Genomic DNA, 22231 nt, shown 5'->3' on the forward strand with positions numbered 1-22231 from the left:
CGTGTATTTTCCATTAAGGTGTTTAAACGTTAAAGGCACACTACCCATCCCAGCTGTCCGTTACCCCTAGAAACAGAAATGGCCCTTCATCACACAGGATTGAAGTCATCCGAAAATAATCTTTGGATGTCTCTAGTATCAACAAGTTCACTACAAATCACTATCGAGTTTATAAAAATGTTGCTGCAAATCTACCGGATCAAAGTTAGCTAAACAGTGTAGGGGGCTGAAATCAGCACGTTGCCTCGCTTTACACAAACGATAGCACATTTGGCATAAATGTACACTTAGGAGTACATAAACATAATAAAACACGCAGCCAGCCATGAATGCACACAAATACATTATTGTGCATTCTTGCATGGGGTTTAGCACAGTTTGTGTGAAAGGAGAGGAAAAAAAAGACTGTCCCACAAAACACAACAAAAACTGAAGGCCTACTCATGAAAAACACATACAACTATGTGGAGCAGACCTTTTATTACAATACATTACGCTGACCTCAAAAAAAGCCTTTCTTCTGTGACTAAGTTATAACAGACATTGCAATGCCATATTTTGAGCCTGTTGGATATCATTTCAAAATACATCCTCTCTCAATTAAGGCTGTCTCCGTGAAATGAGGAAAAAAGATATTGTTGGGATGTCTTTTCTTCAGATTATGCACAGCGAAAATGTAAAGAGGAGACCGAGGTACTGGAACAACCGCACATTAACATAGGACCCTTCACATATCACATATCCAGCTTTAGATGTACAATTGTGGAAATAAAAAGATCTACCTAATGGCAGGGAACAAGCAATCACTCATCCTTTATGATGAAGGGGAAGTTTAAGCTCTCTTACATCCATTCGATGGGACTAAAGGGGCAGGGGAGAATCGAATTAAAAAGTGCGACACCATTTCACAAACGAATGAACACGTCTCATAAAAAGGCAAAATGATGCAAGAAGTATCCCTCCAGCATAGCCAACCATTTGATAGACAACCCAGGGAAAGAAGACTCATTTTGGCTTTCAACCATATTTTGCTTCGGACATTTTTCATAAGCTGTCAAGAGCTGTTAGTTGTGGTTGCAAAAATATAAAACTAAAATGGTCACTACCTTTAAAAAGAAACCTGCATTGTTTAAACTATGTTTTTCCTCAAACATTCCATTAAGAGCCAACAATCAGCCGCCTACTCCCAGGCATTCACCCTTTCTACCCTTCTCCGGGGAAACAGAGACTCACCCACTTACAGCACCCCACAAACCGACCCCTCATCTATCTTATATGTCCAAAGAGGGACAATGTGTGACCTATGTGATTTGCGGTAAACTTTGACCCCAAATAATTGTAACCATCTTACAAAGAGAACTTACTGAATGGTCAGAAGTAAACAATTCCTACCAACTGGGGTTTTTGCCTGAGTCAATTACCTCTGAACACCCTGCCCCCACATTTGTCTTAATGAATGGAGGCAGAGTGTAAAAACAGGAGCAACAACTACCACCTGAACCCCGAATACCCATTTTCTGGTTCAAATCTGTATCTCTGTGAGGTTGGTAACCACATGGCACCTACTGCACTGCTCAAGAGTGGCACCAAAGATGGCAAAACGTTGCCACCATGCAAACAAAAAAAAAGCACAATATTCACTTTTAAGACAGTACATGTGCGTTTCAGCACTGGCATTGGCTCACTTGAGTTAAGCTGGAAAAGAACACAAGCCCCCAACAACCCCCTATGCTTCACTAGAAAACTGAACTGCAAAGATCTCATTTACATTTCTAACAACTCTTTCCTCTCTTCAGTGCAATTTGTTTTCCCCCCAATTTGATGTAACTAACCATACTGAAGAAATGTGCAGGGCACCCAAGGGCGTAATGCTTTGATAGCACAAATCACCCGAGTTTTTAAACAGCCACTCTGTGGCTAATTATGAGTTTGAGACACACTCAGGTTAAGGAACAGGTTGGTGTCAAAATTAGGTACAAATCAAGGGTTTAAGCAGCTGGTGCAACAACTAGAAGCTGTCAGATGTGTCTGTTCACTCACTGGTGGAATTGTGCCACATCTTGCCGTCCCCTCCCTACTCACATTTCCAAATGCAAAAGGGTTCAACCTGCTTTTTTTCTCTAATTGGCAGCCATTTCTTAAATTTCAACCCCTTGATGAAAAATTCTAAAACATAAATGATGAAAAGAAAGGAGCAGATTAGACATTCAGAGAGGCTAGCCTTGCAAAGCAAAATGAATGGACATATAAGGACTCTGCTTAATTTAGCGCCTTTTGATCCAAGGTCGCTCATCACGCAAAATCTTCATCAAAACATAATTTAAAACTGGAATTTAAAAACAGGCTTCTTTTTACAGAGTATGAAGCAATGAAATCTTTTTTTCAGTAGATGTCACCAGGACCTGAGAGCAAGAAGAATCTGCGAGCTTCAGCAAAAGGAAAAACATGTACGATCATCAGAAGCCAGGCTTTGCCGCTGTGCATGAGAATCTAGGGTGGAGGCTCTGGGCGATGGCGTTTATTTGGAAAAGAAGAGAAACACCAGCCCAAACCATCCCAAAATGAAACTTCAGATTCACCATAAATATTTATCAAAGGTGTAACTCCTCTGATTTTCTGGAACTGAAATGTTGCTGGTAGAGGGAGAGTGTTCTTGAAGTAGGTGGCCACACTTGACTGCAGGGTGGCACAGAGAGGCCTGCCACAGACCCATGGTGGTGTTGGTGAGGTCCTAGTCCATATTATGAAAATGAGGGAAACTAGCTCAACATCCACTTGCGGGAGCCATGCAGACAACTTGGGATTTTACTTTGTGTCGCTGGCCTCCACGGCGTCGGCCTCCGCCTCCCACCTTTACCTGTATTAGGAAGAAAAAAGGAATGCATGAGGAAACAGCCACTACATAGCAACCAGAGAAGTAACAATGCTTTAGAATGGCTTTTACCAGCTACGTTAGGACCTTCAAACTATGTCTCTCCCCACCCCCAAACCATTATCTTGCAATTTAATTTTGTATACAGTAATTTAAAAAAGGGGTGGAGGACTTTGTTCAAGCACCCCCTGACCTCCCCCCGCTACCTAAACCTCTCAACGTTCACGTTGGCACACATTGCCTTTGCTCATCTGAGACAGACAAGTGCGGTTGATTCCCCACACAATTTTAATGTCCCAACATCTGAATTCTGGTGTAACCTCATGTTCAGGAAGAAAGTACATTTTCCATAAAAACTGCTGCACTGATATCTTTAATAGATTGAATCAGAGCCATTTTATGGATTTTGAGGTCCCGGAATTACTTTGAGTCCCTATGCAGAATGTTTCGATTTTGTAAAATTGACATTTCGTACCTCAGCAGGTCCTGGGTTTTTCCCACTCTATGAATGTAATTTTTTTTGTAATATCTACTTGCCAAGTGCCATTGAAAACATTTGGTAGGATTTCAATGTCACTTCATAAGGAAGGTAGAGAGGGGTTGGAGAGCCTCACTCACTTGACTTTTCTGAATAATCTGACCAATTATGCATTTTCAACACACACTGATCAAGTAACACGTATGAGAATGGATAGGATTGAGGCACTGCTGCATACGGGATGGGTGTTAGAAGATACACAAGGTGTATTTTCACTGGTCAGCACTCTAATACATTACAAAGTTCAATGGGCCATTTAGCACATAATAACAAGATTCTATTATGCTCATTTTCCATATTGTGGGCAGTTCACAATAAGCGCTTAGTACATTGTGGTTAGAATTCTCAAAAGTTAGAATATTACTTTTTGCCACAAAGGCACTCCGCCTTTAGTTTCTCATTATACCAAATTTAGTGCATCATGGGCAGTTTGCATCATGCCCAGTTGGAACGGGATGGCAGATATCCAAAATGAATTAGGGATATAACTGATTACATCCTTTTTTAAATTGTTACCTGCACCTCATTTAACAGGCACGAATCCACAGCTCTTAATTTAAGCTATAGTTATTGTGAAGTAGTTAGTGATTTAAAAAAATATATTTCCAAATTATTATTTACAATACATAATTCTCCTAAGTAAATTGCTTAAGTAAAACACAAAATCATAGCAATATTGACGACACATGAAATTATAATAAACGTGTCAAATTTGGAATAAACAAAATGATCTCACCTTGGACTGCAAAAAAGGATGTGTGCCTGTTCAGGCATTTTCATGTTCTTTCTCAGTGACTGACAACTGATTAACTGATAATTGAAAAAGTAGGTGGTTCATATCCTGAACCTGTGATCAACTGTTAAACCTGAAAATACAACTTTTCCTGATTTGCTGCAGGGCTGCATGAACAGAAAAACAGTCTAATGCTATACTACTGTTAAAAATAGGGAAAGTAGCATTTGTCAAATAGGTCTTCCTGAAAATTAACACATGTATGCAAATATGAAGCCCCACTGATCCCCAAAAGTGAAGTTATGCATCCAGTATAGTTTTCGTTTGAAGAGTTATAGTTCCCCATCGTCCCTCCTCCAGTGTGATTGAATGACTGCTAAAACCAAACTCTGGTTTAGTCTTGAAAACAAAAACAAAATTCTCTCATGTATAAAGCCAGTATGAAATGGTACTTGAAGTTACACGAAAGCAACTATAAGCTGTCAACATGTTTGCAAAGAGTTTGAAAAGTCAAATGGCAACAGTGGCAGAGACTCTCCAGTATGGTGGTACCTAATCTGGTGCTGCAAAAGAGGGCTTGCATTCAGGCAGTGCGACTTCAGAGTTACCAGAAGTGATGCAAGAATGAAGACAGAGGTGACCCAATGTTGCGATACAGTGCTGATGTCCGGTGCAGCTACCGCAGACGGGCAGTGCAGACCAGGGCCCAGTGGTGCTGGTCAGGTGCGTGTGGGATTTCCCCATTTACACCAACGTTTCTAGATTACAGATAGTCTTTTGGGACAGTAGGCATGTGGGTGTATCTATTACAAGATATCAGTCATCCGCTCGTCCTCCTTTTTCATATTAGGCCAAGCGTTTTCTAGGAGCAGAGGGGTTTTTAAGGCTAGTCATTCAGCTGGTCCAGCCATGTCAAGAGGAGGACATACTATTCACAGTCTCACTGGTCATTCGAGAAGCCAGTAATCAGCAGATGCCAGCAGCCTTTCACCTTTAGTGTGAGTTCTTGGGCAGTTGCTGCATAAGAGATTCCGCAGGTCATCTTCCGATGCATGTTTCTTCTCCTCGATTCGTGACTTCTCCCAGCAATTCACAAATGTTAGCTGAGGAATATTGAAAGCTGAGTGGAGACTCTTACTCCAATCACAATCGCTATTCCTTTCAAATTTAGCAGCCATTAAATCGTAGGCTGGGGCAGAAGGGGTTCACCACATTCAACTTTCTCAGGCAACCAAATGAGTAGTGGGTTCAGCTTTGAACCCCAGACATCCTATTCACAAACTTGCCACATCTGGCTTTGGCTGATCTTGCCCCAGGCTTCCTTGTCTCAAGGTAGCAAACGATGCACATGGCCACGTCACTTTTCTTTAAAGGAATTCCACAACCTAACTTGACTTTGCGTTAAAGTTACTAAAGCAAGAGCAGCAACTAGGGGACCTGCGTCAGTGGGCAGGTATGCTCCATAATGGTACCTGGGCCACATCCCACAGATTGTCACTGACACCATTGTGCAGGGTTTGCACAGCAAACCGGGCAAGGTTACTTGCCCAAGAAAATACAAGGCACCAGCAACTCAGAGGGTTATGGCCTCCCATGAGGGCTGGTGGGCATAATGTAGTGTTTTTTAAATCATTGTAAGCATTGAAGGGCTACCTTAAACCCCATGGGTAGGGTTCAGGAAGATCAATCCATACCTAGGCTGCAGGGTTTCTCTGTGCATAGTGTGACAAAGTTACTTGCCTTGCTTTTTGGATATCTGGTCGGGGTAAACAAGGTGGAGGGAGGGGGTACCTTCTGGCCCAGGGGTGGTATGGGGAGACCCCCTTATACCACCCCTAAGTCTCCGCCAGTTGGCAGTGAATCTGCCACATGCAGACATCAGCCGCTGAACCAAGAAAGTAGAAGTCCCTCTAGCCAAAAAAGTAAAGTGCAAAAACCAGGGAGGCCAGAAAAAAATATTAGGAGCAGCCGCATAAAATGGACCAAGAGAACGCCAGAAAATCTGATTACGCTTTTACCCACAATCTTCTTTGAAAAGAGGATTGTGGTAGAGGCAGTCCAGTTCAGAAACTGCAGATATCCAGTGACAAAGTCGCCTGGGAAAAGGCAATATGTACCCATATCTGCACTCCCAAGTCAAATCAAGTGCTTTGCCCAAATATTCTAGGACTGGAGTATTTAATAATAAATACGACCCCATCCTAGAATATGGGGGATGGCTTCAAAAGGAATAAAAATCGCCTACCTGGCGACATTTTCGCAGGCGACATATCACATAGAACCAAACTACATAGTTTTGCAATATGGAACTTTTAAGTTCCCATACTTTGCATTCGCTCAATATCCAGATGTACTGGAAAGTAGCACACCAAGTCAATTCTGGAATATGAGAGGAAGGTGAAGAGATTTGTGGGATGAGGGGGAAGACGTAGGAGAGAGAATGTGTGTGTAATGACATGTTCTGCAACGTTGGCTGTTAAGGAATTAAGGTCTATGGTTTTGTTCACAAATGAATTTTTGGCAGAAATGATAGCGTGAAATTGTACTTCACACCTGGTGGACTTCCACTTCGTTCCTCGCTGAACCTGTCCAAACCTTGAATTTTGATCACCTTTCCAAATTCTATTTTGTAACCCAAAACATATTTTTAAAGGAGTTTTGCAAATTCTTTGCTAAATTCTTGACCTCATACATTTATTCTGGGGTAATTCCATTTTTGTTATGCTAGCATGTTGTGATACACTGGTATTGCATGGGATATCATGACATGCCATGTTCTGTTTCTTCATTTTAATGAGCCATCACTTTTACAAGGTGGCAAGCAGATAGAAGATGTCATGTAGCGCGACAGAAAACGCCAAAATAAATAATACAGGTTACCAGTACTGCATTCATTTAAGTGTCACAACATCTAAAGTAGACTTTCAAAGGTAAACGGATTAGCAGACTCTTCACCCTTGCTGCCATCTTAACAGAACACAGTAACTGCATCCCACGTTGAGAAAGATGGTCATGGCTGAATTATACAGACCAACTTCTCAGTATCCCACTGGGAATAGAACAGGTTACTCTCTTACCTGGTAACGTTCTTTCGATGGGATGGTCCGACGACGTATTCCATATCAATGACATGTAATCACCACAGCTGTGCTGCTTCGGAAAATCTTCGGCGTCTGCGTCCTGCATCGATGACGTTGATACGCCGCCCTCGAGGACGCACGTAGCCTCAGTTGTAGTTTTTTTCCCAGAAGGTGTGGCACCAGTCTTCTGCCAGTCTGACACACAAAGCATTGCGGAAACGTAAGCTGCAATCGCATAAGAAATTCTGTAGCGGGGAAGGCAGGGAGGGAGAGATATGGAATACGTCGTCGGACCATCCCATCGAAAGAACGTTACCAGGTAAGAGAGTAACTTGTTCTTCGAGGGGATTGGGTCCTCCAACGTATTCCATATCAATGACAGACTCCCAAAGCACTACCAATGCAAGGAGGTGGGAAAAGAATTTAGAAAACAGAAATTTAGAATGCCCAATCAAATTGCGGAGTAAAGGACCGCCTTGCCAAAGGCCAGATCCTGCCCACGGATGGAATCAAGGGAGTAGTGACGTACAAAAGTATGTACCGAAGCCAAGGTGGCTGCATCACAGATGTTACGAATAGGAACACCCCTCTGTAGGGCAGTAGAGGCAGCCATACCCCTGGTAGAATGGGCCCGCAAGCCGACCGGTGGGTCCTTACCCGCCAAGTCGTAACACTCAGAGATAGCCAAAATAATCCAGCGAGACAAAGTCTGTTTCGACCACAGCTTGTCCCAAACGCTTTTCAGCGTAACCAATGAAGAGTTGATCGTCCACTCTGACCCGGGACATGCATGAAATATAAAAGCTTAACGCTCTTCTAGGATCAAGCCTATGGAGCCTCTCCTCTTCCTTACCAGGATGTGGAGGAGAATAAAATGCCAGAAGAACAACCTTCTGGCCTAAATGAAATTCCGACACCACCTTCGGAAGAAAGGAAGGACGTACGCTAAGGACAATCCTGTCCTTATGAAACATAGTGAAGGGTGGCTTAACTGAAAGTGCCTGTAACTCACTCGCTCTGCGAGCGGAAGTGACTGCAACCAAAAATAGTTTTAAGAGTTCACAGTCTCAAAGGGCATGAATGCAAAGGCTCAAACGGAGCACCCATCAGAAACTTGAGAACAAGGTTCAAATCCCAACCGGGCACCTGGAAAGGTGACGGAGGGAACACATTAGTGAGCCCTTTCAGAAACTGAGAAATTAAAGGAATTTTAAAATAGGAACACTCATCAGACAAGCGCTTAAATATGGACAGCGCCGCCAGGTAACCTTTAACGGTACCTACTTGCAAGCCCCTGTGGGCCAAAGAAAGCAAAAAGACAGAACCATGGGAATGTCACATGCAAAAGGATCCACATTCTTAACCCTGCACCAGTCGCAGAACTTACGCCAATGGCAACGGTACAGGGACTTTGTTGCGGGCTGTCTGGCCGAGAGCAACACCTCCATCACGTCTTCAGGGAGGTCCCAATCCTTATACCTCAACCTTTCAGAAACCAAGCGTGAAGGTTGAGGGATTTGACCTCTGGATGGAGAACCTGATCCCCCTCCCGTGAGAGCAGATCGTCTCGGTAGGGAAGACGACGTGGAGGGCAGATGGACAAGTCGAGAAGGTGCGGGTACCACGTCCTCCGGGCCTACGCCGGAGCAATGAGGATCATCCGGGAACCGAACCTCCGTAACCTCTGCAGTACTTGCGGGATGCCGGGGACTGCAGGAAACGCGTACAGCAGTGGGAATGACCACTCCACCACAAACGCGTCTCCCAGGGCTCCTTTTGGAGGAAATTCCCGCAAGCAGAACCTCTCGCACTTCCGGTTGACACTTGAGGGGAAGAGATCCACTTGAGGGGTCCCCCAAAGGGCGAAGATCTCCAGGAGACTCTCCTGAGCCAACTCCCACTCATGAGAGATCACGCTCTGCCTGCTCAGAGCGTCCGCCGTCTCGTTTTTGTCTCCGGCCAGATGAACTGCCAGGATCGAAACTTGGATTGCCCAGAACCAGAGCTGCATCGCCTCCCTGCACAGAGGAAGTGACCCTGCCCCCCCTTTTTGTTGAGGTAGTGCATGGCCACCGTGTTGTCCGTCAGGATCAGGACATTCTTCCCTCGCACGGTCGGCAGAAAAGCCTTCAGGGCTAGCCTGGCGGCCCTCAGCTCCAACAGATTGATATGGAGTCTGGACTCCGACGGAGACTAACGGCCGCTTACTGTCAACTCGTTGGCATGAGCTCCCCATCCCGTGAGGGATGCGTCCGTCACAATCGTCACCTCCGGGCAGGGCAGCCAAAAGAGCCCTCTTCATCAGAATGTCTTCGACAGCCCACCACAGAAGGTCCTGGGCGACTGAGGACGGCACCTGAACAGGGTCCGACAACCTGCTGGAGGACTGAGACCACTGGAGCTTGAGTGCCCATTGTAAGGCAGAAACCTGTGCAGTTCCCTTTGGGAACACTGCAAAAGATTTAGGACTGCAGGTGTTAGCAGTAAACCCACTTGGTAGCAGTCTGTACCACCCAGATTTACCTGGTAGCTGTGGCTGAGCAGTCAGACTTCCCTCAAGAAGAGTCAGGCAGTATGCAAAGTATACACAATAGGCACCCAGACACAATAGCACAAGCAAACACTGACCAGAGCTTTGGTATCAAGGTATATCATTATTTATTTAAAAACACAATGATTGAAACACTCCAGCACTATTATTGTAAATCACTCTCAACACAGTTACTATTATATATACATCCCTTATTCCTTATCAGACAAGTCTTAGTTAACACCACTTATTTCCAGACAGAGGTGAGCGCTTAACTATGGCTGGCACTCCAATAAGTTAACGAAAAAGGGAGGGAAAAAGGCAGAATGTAGGAAAATACACCACACTAATACTTCGGAACTCTTAAGCAAGGCAGGAAAGTCAAAAGTTACTTGTGAGCCAAAGTCCATAGGCCGGGCCCACTCTTGGAGGGAGCAGGGCACAAATGCACCCAAGTTCACACAATGACAACAGGCTTAAAAAGTCTTGCAGGGAGTTCAGAAAGGTTTTAGTTAGGCTCAGAAAAGTTTAGCCAGGGTGTCCCAGGCTAACCCAGGTTCGAAAGCCGGGGGCTAAATCTACCCCGTACAGTCGGTTTCAAGGGAAGCCAGGCGGAACACGGTACCTTATGTGGAAAGGATCCTCCAGCGGGGGCAGTTGTTCCTGGCAGCGGGTGCAAGTTGCAGCGTCGTCCAGAAGAAGAGAAGATCTCGACGCGGAGGAAAGATGAAGGTCGTTGCACTGCCAGGGAAGAAACCAGCCGCAGAGTTTTCCGGTTAAAGGTACTACCCTTTGATTCGCGGTAGGGGTGAAACGTGGTATCCCGGTTGCCGGGGTGCTTGGCACAGGCAAGGCGGCCACGAGATGCTCCAGGAAGCGAAAAAGGAAGCAGACTGGTTATCCCCACCAGTCGAAGGAAGAAGACTCTGGCTGGAGATCTCCTCTGTCGTTGGTAAAAGTGGTGAGACGGTTCAGCAGGGCTCCACCGGTGGTGTCGTCGTAGCAGGTCGGCTCAGCTTCTCCCTCGTCGGATTCTTAGGTCCTGTAGCGACTTCTAAAGTCCCAGTCCCCAAAGCCCTGCTTTTATGCTGAAAACCCCCATTCACTCAGCCTAGCTGTCACTCAAACATGCTAAGTGGTGAGCCGGCCGGCTCATCACTTGGGCCAATCAGGACGGAGTGCGACTTGAGTTGCCTAGGCAACTCAGTCCAGGGTGCCTAAATCCCCCTCCACCCCTCCTAAGTACCCCAGACAGAGTGGCACCACTTTGGAGGGCTTCTGTGGAGAAGCCTGCCAAAAAGTGGAACAAAGGGCGCAACTTGGGTTGGAGTCACAGAAGCGAATACAAGCGCCATTTTAGAACCAAGTTCTGGCAAAAAATACCAACCGGAGAATTAATATTAAATAAATAAACCGGCGGTATGTTCGAGGCTATAGGAATTAAATAATTAAAGTTGGTAGCGTCGAACAATGGGAAATCCCATAGAGATATATTTGCGGTTGAATATAACAAGTAGTATTCACTGCCACCAGCCTAAACTCGATCAGGGGGGACGGAGACGTGCCCCCTCGATTAACAGACCCCGGGGCAATCGAATTGCCCCGGCCAGTACGCCCACAATATGATGGTTTGTGCTGGTTCTGTTCAGAATTTGAGACTAGTACAGTCAATGTTAACTTTACATGCCCTCGAAGACAGTAGTCAGTCCCAGGGTATGGAGTCTATACTGTGGGGTCACTATGACAACCCTGTGTCACTGCATTGAGGGTGCAGTGTAACACATCACAAAAACACATGAAGCCCTATGGAGTAAAAGACCCCATAGCCCATTAAACACATCTCGAGTCAAAGAAACACACTCAAATCATGCCCAAGAGTGAGGGTAAAAGAGCCTCACTCTTGGCAGGAGAAAAAAATAAACCCCAAAAATCCAGCAAAGCTGCTGGGGTGGGGGACTCACTAGGTTAGGAAATTCAACCTAAGCAGAGAATTCTCACTAACACCCATTGCAAAGATCTTATCCTTAACCTGGCCTCTGGCACCAGAAGAATGCAGGATGCCATGAGGCCGAGCAATCTCAAGAACTCAAACGCTGGGAGACTCTGGGCAAGCTGAAACTTGTGCACCATCTGCTGAATGTGATGAGCCCTCACCTGGGGGAGGAAAACACTGCCCCAGGGACGTGTCGAGCACAGCTCCGATGTACTGCAGCCTCTGAGTTGGTGTCAAATGGGACTTCTTTAAGTTGAGGGAGAAGCCCAGCTTGTGGAGGGAATGGCAGGTGACTGACAGATGATTCAGGACTTGCTTAGGAGAGCGTGCCCTGATCAACCAATCGTCCAGGTAGGGGTAGACGTGAATCCCCCCCTTTCCTGAGGTGCGCTGCCACCACTACCATGATCTTGGTGAAGACCTTCGGGGTGGAGGTCAATCCGAACGGCAGGACCCGAAACTGAAAGTGCAAGTCGCCAACCGCGAACCTCAGGTACTTCTTGTGCTTTGGATATATCGGCACATGAAAATAAGCGTCCTTGAGGTCGAGAGACACCAACCAGTCCTGAAGTTGAAGGGCCTGGAGGACTTGAGAGAGAGTAACCATCTTAAACTTGTCCTTCCTGAGGAGTTTGTTCAAACCCCGCAAGTCCATGATGGGTCTCAAACCCCCGTCTTTCTTGGAAATCAAAAAAATAAGGGGAATACCATCCCTTGTTCCTCTCCGCTACAGGCACCAGTTCTATGGCGCCTTTCTCCAGCAGGGATTGAATTTCCTGCGCACGGAGCAGATCCGAACTCTTCAAAGAGAGATTCCCCGGTGGATTGTCTTGATGCCTCTGCCGCAAAGGAAGAAAGTAGCCGTGGGTTATGATCACCAGAACCCACACATCTGAACTAATGGCGCGCCACTCTGCAAAATGCCGCACCAGCCTTCCCCCAACCGGCGAACCATGAGACATGGCCTCATGAGTGAGCTGAAGCGGCTGCGGCATTGCCTGAGGGCAAAGAGGCAAAAGCCCGAGCGGCCTTGGCACCTGGAGTACCTTGCTTTCCACCTCTGGCACTCCTACTGTGGCCCCTTTGACTGGCAGCTCCTCTCGCTTTACCAAAGGACGAGTAATAACGAAAGGAACCTCCCCTCCATTGCTGTCCCCTAGGACGAAAAGGCAGAGTTTGGCGAACTGCAGCGCCCAACGACTTCGCTGCAGCTTTGGAGGTCTGCAACCTCTCAATGCTCTCATCAGCCTTGCTGCCAAAAAGATGTTCCCCGTCAAAGGGCATGTTGAGGAGCCGGGCCTGCACATCAGGAGCAAACCCCGACTTCCGCAACCATGCAAACCTGCATATCACGGTGCTCGCCGCCATGGACCGGCTGACGCAATCTGCCATGTCGAAACCCGACTGAACGGCCTCACACGTGGCATCCTTACCATCCTGAACCATGGCAAGGAAACCATCCCGTTCATCCCCTTCGGGAATATTTTCAGCCGCTAAGGAAACACAGTTCCACAGAGTGTGTGTGAAACGTGACAAGGCACATACGGAGTTGGCCGCCTGAAGCGCCATACCCCCTGAAGAAAACACTTTCTTGCTTGTCGTCCCTATCAGGAGGGATGGTAGGATACGACGCCTGCTTTGCCGGGGCCGTAGCCGCCTGCACCACCAAATTCTCCGGAGTGGGGTGCTTGGTCAAGTAGCAGGGGTCGCTACTGGCTGGGCGGGATTTTCACGGGAAAGACTTGCCCACTACCGGGAAACTCTCCGGAGCAGTCAAAGCCGCCGCCACCCTCCTCCTCTGTAGAGCCATATGGAACAGCAGAACCGGGTCAGTTGGTAGACCTTGGTCGAGGATATCTGTAAGGTCATCCTGAAGAAAATCCCCTGTGGGAGCAGACCAACCCAAGTACTCGGTGACCCTGGACATAAGGCGCCGGTACGAGGAGTCGGCATGAGTGCCAGGCTCAGGCCTACAAAACTCCACCTCTGCCTAGTGTCCAGCCCACTAGCATCATGCAGAGATTGCCGCAAGTCTTCAATCTGGCTATGGCCCGAGAAAATCTCGTCCGGTACCGTATCCGGAACCATGCCATCATCAGAGCCCTCATCCACCTCTGAAATAAACTCAAGCTGGCGGAAAGAAGGCACAGAATGTGGAACAAAGCCATGCTTGGCCTTTGCCAGAGCCTTTCTATGCGGTTCCCACGAGCCCCGGGGAACCCCCGTCGAAACAGCCTCGAAAGGCGTTGAGGGTGTCGAGTCAATCGGAGTTGACGCCGAACGCGGCGCCGAAAGCATCGATGGCGCCGACACAGTCCTCGAGGCCGGGGCCCCGAGCGTGTCCCTCAACAGCCTGGGCGCCGATGGCTTTCGACGACTTCTTCGAAGGCGGGGCCTCGAAAGAGTCCGTAGACGACCTTGGCGCCACCAGCATCGACGTCTTCCTTGAAGACACCACAGGGTCACACGGTCTCGAGCGCATCCTGGAACGGGCATGCCAAGAACGATTCCCCTTGCCGAGCGGGACCTTTCCCGCGAAATGTGACGACCACCCGAGCTCGAAGGCGTACGAGCCGCGTCTCTCGACCGATCACGACCGACCCCACTCGGAGGCGTGGAATGACCAGTGCCCTGCGATTGGAGAATCGCCAACATTTTCTTCCCGAAGGAAGCCCATTCCTCCGGCGTCGCGTGCTTGGTGGGGTAAGCGACCTGCCGACGGGTGGAGTCCTCGGAAGAGGACGGGGAAGGTGACCGATGATGGCGCTTCCGGGAGTGCCTCGAAGAGGCAGAGGAGTGGCGAGACCGACTCCAGGACCGAGACCGACTGGACTTCCGACGACGACGCAGAGAGTTGCCCCGCAAATCGTCTGTCGAAAGCCGCACAGACCTCAACTTCCGCGGCTTAGACACCTTACCTACCGATAACTTCTTCTTGCGCTCCCGCAAGGCTTTGGACGTGAGCGACTGGCAGTCGACACAGTCATCCGTGTCATGGGCCTCCAAGAGGCACCAGAGGCAGGCGTCGTGCGAGTCCGTAACCTACATCTTGGACCCACAGTCCCCGCACTTCTTAAAGCCCGGACGCGGTGTGGAAGATGAGGTAGACATCTTCAAGAAGAAATACTTCACAATACGAAACAGGTTCGAAGAACCGAGAAAGAACAAGAACTCCAAAGAGTCGAGGCGTGCTGAGATCTCCCAAGCAAACACGTTCACGGAAAAAACAGAACTGAGGCTACGGGCGTTGTGCGTCCTACTTATAACATCCAGTGAAGTCGGCCGTCGGAGAAGGTCCTCGAGGGCGCCATATCGACATCATCGACGCAGACGATTTTCCAAAGCAGCACAGCTGTGGTGATTACATGTCATTGATATGGAATACGTCGGAGGACCCAATCCCCCTCGAATAATTGTTACTTCACCAAAGATAGCAGTGGACAGTACAAGGACAGCACACGGAAGCAGAGCAAAAAGACTGCACTGGCATTGCACAGTTCCGACATCTCTCACAACTCGTCTTAGAGAATTTCCCCCCAAGGGAGAGAGGCCATGCAAAAATGACTCTTGGGGGAGGTTTCACTTCTTTGTCCCTATTCCATCTCTCCCACACTGTCGTCTCTCCTTTTAACTTCTATATATAGTCCATTATTGGCTCTGTCACCTATGGCAGATGGCCTGGCAGTCCCACATTGCATCCCTGGAGTTTGAAGGGGGGGCCTAAAAATGCTACGTGACCATTCTGGCCTTCACACTTCAAGGGCTTCAAAAGCAGATCTCATGGCAAATCATACAACCATGCTTCCCCTAAATCTAATACTTCATTCTAATTACTATAAACTGCTATCATGGAAAACTGCTGGCTACCCTGAGATTCCTTATCTTCCCTCTTTGATGATCAGCTTTCCATTTGATCCACCGTCTGCCATCAATCGCAAAAGTGCACAACCACACACCCCTACTCATACTTTATTCCCTTTAACTCAATCCTATCATATCGTCCCATAACGTTAGCTCTTTGTGTCCCTTTCCTTTCCCTGCTTCTTCCTACCTCTTCTTTTTTCTGTTCTTCTTCAATAAATTATGTCTGGTTACACCAGGTGAGGCACAATACGCCAATTTTGTGGACAAGGAACTGGCACCATAAGATTACTACCCAGTATAAAAGCTCAGAACATAAGGAGGAGAGTTGAAACAGGTAAACATGAAAAGCTGACTGGAGGTGAACCGCAGGAGCTGGCTGCGGGTGAACCATCAGGAGCTGGCTTGAGGCAGATCCACCAGGAGCTGGCTGGAGGCGAACCACAAACCACCAGGAGCTGGCTGAAGGAGAACCACCAAGAGCTGGCTGCGGGTGGACCACCAGGAGCTGACTGCGGGCGGACCACCAGGAGCTGGCTGCGGGCGGACCACCAGGAGCTGGCTGCGGGCGGACCACCAGGAGCTGGCTGCGGGCGGACCACCAGGAGCTGGCTGAAGGCGAACGAACCATCAGGAGCTGGCTGAAGGCGAACGAACCATCAGGAGCTGGCTGGAGGCAAACTGTCACCTCCTGATAATAAGGAAGAGATTATCAGGAGGCAAACATGAAAAGCTGGCTGGAGTTGAACCACAGGAGCTGACTGGGGGCGAACCACCAGGAGCTGGCTGGGGGCGAACCACCAGGAGCTGGCTGGAGGTGAACCGAACCATCAGGAGCTGGCTGGAGGCGAACCGAACCATCAGGGGCTGGCTGTAGGCCAACCGAACCATCAGGAGCTGGCTGTAGGCCAACCAAACCGAACCATCAGGAGCTGGCTGTAGGCCAACCAAACCGAACCATCAGGAGCTGGCTGTAGGCGAACAATCAAGAGCTGGCTGGAGGTGAACAGTCGGGCGTTGGCTGGAGGCAGTGGCCCATTTACTCTTTCTGCTGCCCTAGGCCCGATAAAGTGTACTAGTCGCTCCCCCTGCAAGGTTTCCCCAACTTCCTTCCCAGAGACTGCACCTTTGCCAGGCTGCACCCACATTTAGCTTAAAGAGACAGAAGCAGGGATATACTAAATTGGAGGGGACAAAAACATTTCATACCCTTCACCTTTCTCTCTCACCCCTGTGCAAAGACAGTTTTGACTTTTTAAAATTGATTTAATTGTATTGGTATCCCTAAACTTGGAGCTCTCCAAGGATTCGAAAGAAAACACAAGTCATTTAACTACAGTCGATTTTGCAGGCAGGCACTTTGGTTGAAAGAGCACATGGGCCCAAGACATCACCTGTTACTCCTTTCATGCACAGAATCAAATCATGTCCTTCATGCTTACATGAGCTGCCCAATATAACACACTTTAGTCAAGTGGTAAAGCTGGGATTGTATCCTAGTCAGCAGCAATTTGTAATTTATTCTTCACCACATTAATATACTGCTCTTGCAGCAGGGGGCAATTATTCCTGAATGGTTGAATTTCAAGAACTAAAAGAATATTCTGCTTTGTATTCTTAACTTTTTAAGTACACAGATCAAATGATGAACCAACTGATGGGTACCCAATTTGGGAATAAGGATGCATCCTGGTTATATGCATTTGTCTCTATGGTTTAGAATGTGATTTGTGTAATTTTCAAGTCATCGCTATAAAATAGTATTATTTTAGCTCTTGAAAGCTAAACATGAATACATATTTGTACCAACCAGAGATGAGAAGATGTGTGGCAAAAGGTAAAAATCGCAGACCGGGTTCAAACCCCATCTTCACATTTTAATCAAAGTGTGTGCTCCTGAGCAAATCATTCTACCTCATTGTGCCTTACGTGGGAGGCCAAAAGAGGGAGGCTCTAAAAATGAATCTACTTACAAATAAACACTCAAGCGTGAATAAATAGACTAATAAAGGTCCATAACCAAAGTGGCTATTCATATATTACATGCCCCAAAGTTATGTCTCTCTTGGAATGAAAACCTCTTGTAATGCAAATTCCCTTGATACCCTTGAGAATTAAAGATTGATGCCACTGTCTCTGATGAGACTTCCTGTGACGTCAGTACACGTGCAGATTAGGTGGCCCTGCGTGCATGCAAATAGATTAAGTCCGTGTGGCTTCCTTAGCATATGGAAAAAGAATACGTTGAAGTTTGGAACAGCCTGACTACAATATGCAAAGACTTTGAAAAGGGCAAGAGGATTGCTGGTGAACGCAATTGAAAAGTATGTAGGTTTTGAAGTTCAGAAAGGCACCTGTATGATCACTGTGGCAATGCTGCACTTCATACTGCTAATCATAGCCTTTTCTCTAGCAAGAAACATACTGATCAGTAGCCAGTGATTTTAGCGAAAACATTTTATTCAATATATTTTTACCGAAAAAATACAGATAAAAAAAGATGTATAGATGGGCTGGGTAAGGGGTTAAAACAGGTGGGGAGGGGATAAAAACATTTAAAATAAAATCTATTTTTTTCGGTAAAAAAGTGTCGGTAAAAATACCTTGAAAAAAGTTCTCGGTAAAAATCAAAGTACGCCACTGGATGTAGGTTACCTGGTCTAAGCCATGGCCACCTGTCAATCATTTTAAAGTGTTGATGCCTTCCTGTTTTTTCCCTGCTCTTTTTCCCTACTTAAGCAGCCCTCCAGCCTCTTTTCCTTGCAGTTGGTGAGCAGGTGCATGTGGATCTAGGTCGCCTGGCTTAATCCCCAAAACCACCTTAGCCCTGCCTCTTCCTTTCTGCTTTTAACTCTGAGATCAAGGGCGTCTCTCACCCGGGCATCCAAAGTGAAGGGCAGACAAAGAAAAGGGCAATTCCTTTTTGCACCTGGAGGACCCAGTGCCCGAATGCCTGCTCAGACAACAGGTAAGCACGCGTCCACATGCGTTTCCTTACTCCATCCCCACCATCATCAGGCAACGCCAACAAAGCTCCTCCTCTAAGGCATGGGCACCGCAATGCAGCAACCTCACCCACATCTGCGCCAAGCCCATCAGCACCCCCTCACCGTCCACATCACAGAGGTTGTTGCTCGCCAAAGTCCACTCAGCTTTCACCCATAGAGCAGACTTTGCCTATTTCATCACTGCACAACCTTCACGCCATATTCCTCATGAGACCAAGCTGACAGCCACCACCACCCACATCCTAGACATTGTCCCCAACAGCTACAGCAGCCAAAACAGAGACCAACCAACCAAGACCGGCGGAGGCCTCGCAGTCGTCCACAAGACCTTGTGGCCCTGCACCAGACTTGACATAGACAACCTTGTCTCCTTTGAAGTCCTCTTCTGCGACTTCCTGCTCTCCTTGATTGACACAGTCACCTTCCAACTTATATTCAGACCACCCAAACCCAACACCACCTTCATCAGAGACTTCACTGACCTGGTCACTACCATGCCCCTCACGCACATCAACATCATCTTCCTAGGCGACTTCAACCTCCCAGGCAACAAGGCCACCAAACCGAGAAAGGAAGCTTTCCTCAGCCTTCTCGACAACCTGCAGCCTCACACAGCGCACAAAAGACCCAACACACAAGAACGGCAACATGCTTGACCTAATCATCACTGCAATGTCTTCCCTCCGCTGCAGCTCTCCTCTCCCGCTTGACTGGTCTGACCACCTAGCCATGCCTTTCAACATCCTGCACACCACCCAAGTCAAGCACTCCCAGCAGAAACCCATCAGATAAACCTTCAGGTCCTTCAAGAACTTCCCAGTGGAAGCTCTCACAGAAGACCTCGCCAACCTCCACCTTACATGGATGGAACACCCCCAACCAAACTATAACTCTTTACTGGAAGCACTCAACACCACCATTCCAGCCTCCATCGACCGACACGTACCTCTGAAACAATGCACCTGCAAACTGAAACTATCAGTACCCTGGTACACGTAAGAACTCAACTGTAGCAAGAGAGTGATCAGGAAACAAGAGAAAACCTGGTGCCACTCCAGGACCTGGCACTCAAGGAACTCTGAGCAACCCGTAGACAACTCATCAACACAGCCAAGGCCTCCTACTATCAGAACACCATAGCAGAAGCCGACAACGAAAGCAGAGCCCTCTTCAAAGCGGTCAAGGACTGCGTCAACCACGCTCCATCGGAAAATCCACGGCCTTCAACAACTTTATCAACAAATTCAGCAAGACTTGTCCTCTGCGTCCCTCCTTGTGAAATCTCCACACCCTGGATACCATTCAAGACACTCTTGACAGAGGACCTAGTAGAAACCTTAGCCGCCCCCAAAGCCACATCGTATACAGACAACATCCTCCCAGGATCCATTCTCAAGACCATCCTTGCAGAAGCTCTCCTTCCCTACCTGGAGATCCCCAACAGCTCCCTAACTCAAGGCACCTATTGATTGCCCCCTCTACCATCTTCCCTTCCTAAGTAAGATCATTAAGAAAGCGGTAGCTGCACAACTGCAGCAACACTTCGACACCAACAATCTCCTCCAAACCTACCAATCCGGGTTCAGACCCAGAGGCAGCACAGAGAACGCAACCATAGAGGTGGTTGACGAGGCCCCCCAACATATTTGACGGCCACCCCTGCCTACTGGTTCTACTTAACCTCTCGGCCACTTTTGATTCAGTAGATCACCAGGCGCTTATGCATTGGTGCATGGTGGATCAGCAACCTTGTCCTACAGTGGTTCAAGTCCTACCTCGCCAACTGCCAGCAGTTTGTTCAGATGGACTCCTCTAGATCGCCAATGTTACCAGCCACCTGTGGAGTCCTGCAGGTTTCCATCCTCTCTCAAGTGATCTTCAATCTATACATGGAGCCGCTGGAACCCCTCCCAGCCCCACACAACATCTGCATCCACCAATATGGAGATGACACAGCTATACCTCAAGATCAATTCCATAAAGGACATCCATAGGCTCAAAACCCGCCTCTCGCTGATCCAGTCTTGGATGTCCAGTGCAAACCTGAAGCTCAACCCCAAGACAGAATTCTTACTCCTCACCAACAAACACCACTAAACACCCAGACATACAGACCTGGCTATCAACCATGAACTCTTAGGGCTTCACACCTGAGCTCACATCCTCCAAGTCCCTCGGGTTCCACATAGACAAACACCTCTCCTTTCAGACACACATAGCTAAAAAAACTGAGACAGCTTGATATCAGCACTCCCTCCTGTGGAATGTCAAGCCCTTCCTCCTTGCGGACAGCTTTAGATCCACCATTCAAGCACTGGTCCTATCCCACTCCTTGAAGGCCTCCTGTCATCCTCCCTTGTGCCCCTGAGAAGAGTCCTACACGCAGCTGCATGCCTCATTAAGGGTCAAAGAAGATATACCCACATTACCCATTGACCTTCACTGGCTCCCACTGCACGCACAAATCACCTTCAAGTGTTGCTGCATAATCTATAAGGCATTTGCCCTCAAGCCACCCAGCTACTTTGCAGAGAAGCTCAACATCTCCGGTGGACAGCGAACCATTTCCGGCAGACAGCGAAACACCAGAAGCCAGGACACTTGCAGGCTTGAAATCCACCGCTGTAAAAAGGAAAGGACCAGAAAAAAGGCCATCTCTGCCTACGCCCCAAGACTATGGAACCTCTTCCCTGTCTGCCCAGACTCGTCCCCACACTCATACATTTCAGAAAAGAACTCAAGAACCCCCTCTTCAAGGAATCTTTCTACCTCAACACCTAGGCCATCACATTGCCCCTCGCTCCACCTGACTCTATAGACAACGCCCAAGGCACTCCGACGCGCCTCCCTGTACAGCTCTACGCCTTCACTGTGCCTCTCTCCATCTCCCACCCCCCACTATATATCTGTTCTATTGCCTCTGAAAAGCATTTTGTTATCCATCTATACTAGTGTACATCTCTGGAAATGGCTCTGTTATGTATCTGTATTGTTGTATGCCTCTGTAAAGCACTCTGTTGCTTCTCTAAGATAGGTCCGCACTCAAACCATTATAATAATAATCCTGGGCTTAGGGACAGGTCATGCATGGTCATCACCTTTGGATCCAGACCCTGGGGGTGGACCAGTGCGGGAGGATCACCTGGGTGAGGGGTCTTCGGGGAGTGGGGGTGAGACGACCAATGGTACGAACAGTATTCCCCCCTTTCCCATAACCATGACCCCTCATAGTTCAAAGGATTCTCTGATGTTCCAACCCCCCCCCTTTCCTACACAAACATTGGGCCAAGGAAGAGGGCGACAGAGTAACAAGACTAACCCTTGCACATCTCATTGGACATGTCCCGCTAATCGGGTCAAGCAAAGTCAGGCACTTGACTTTAATCACATACATCTGATCCCCATTAGCTCTCCCCACACGGATAAAAGGCAGAACATAGAGAGACACACTGAGCACGGTGGAAAACGAGAAGCAGCAGAACGTCTGGGGCAAAGGCAAACCTACTGGAGCAGAGGGACAAGGAGGGAGGATAACCAAGGGTAAAGGAACACAGGAGTTCCCTGCAGGAGGTCGTTGCCTCCAAAGAACCGTACGAGGTACGTGGAGAAAACCATA

At 47.9% G+C, this 22231-nt stretch overlaps 1 protein-coding gene across 2 annotated transcripts in view; it reads right to left on the reverse strand.

Moving 5' to 3' along the window:
• Positions 1 to 465: 465 nt before the first annotated feature.
• GTPBP1 (GTP binding protein 1) overlaps positions 466 to 22231 on the reverse strand; it is a 743996-nt gene continuing 722230 nt past the window's right edge. For both annotated transcript variants that reach the window (XM_069652964.1, XM_069652965.1), the window contains one exon: positions 466 to 2857. In XM_069652964.1, the coding sequence (XP_069509065.1) occupies positions 2765 to 2857 (93 nt within the window). In that variant the 3' untranslated portion in view covers positions 466 to 2764. The remainder of the gene's footprint in view (positions 2858 to 22231) is intronic.

Source organism: Ambystoma mexicanum, chromosome 3q (genome assembly GCF_040938575.1).
Source record: "Ambystoma mexicanum isolate Mex_15411 chromosome 3q, UKY_AmexF1_1, whole genome shotgun sequence".
NCBI lineage: Eukaryota > Metazoa > Chordata > Amphibia > Caudata > Ambystomatidae > Ambystoma > Ambystoma mexicanum.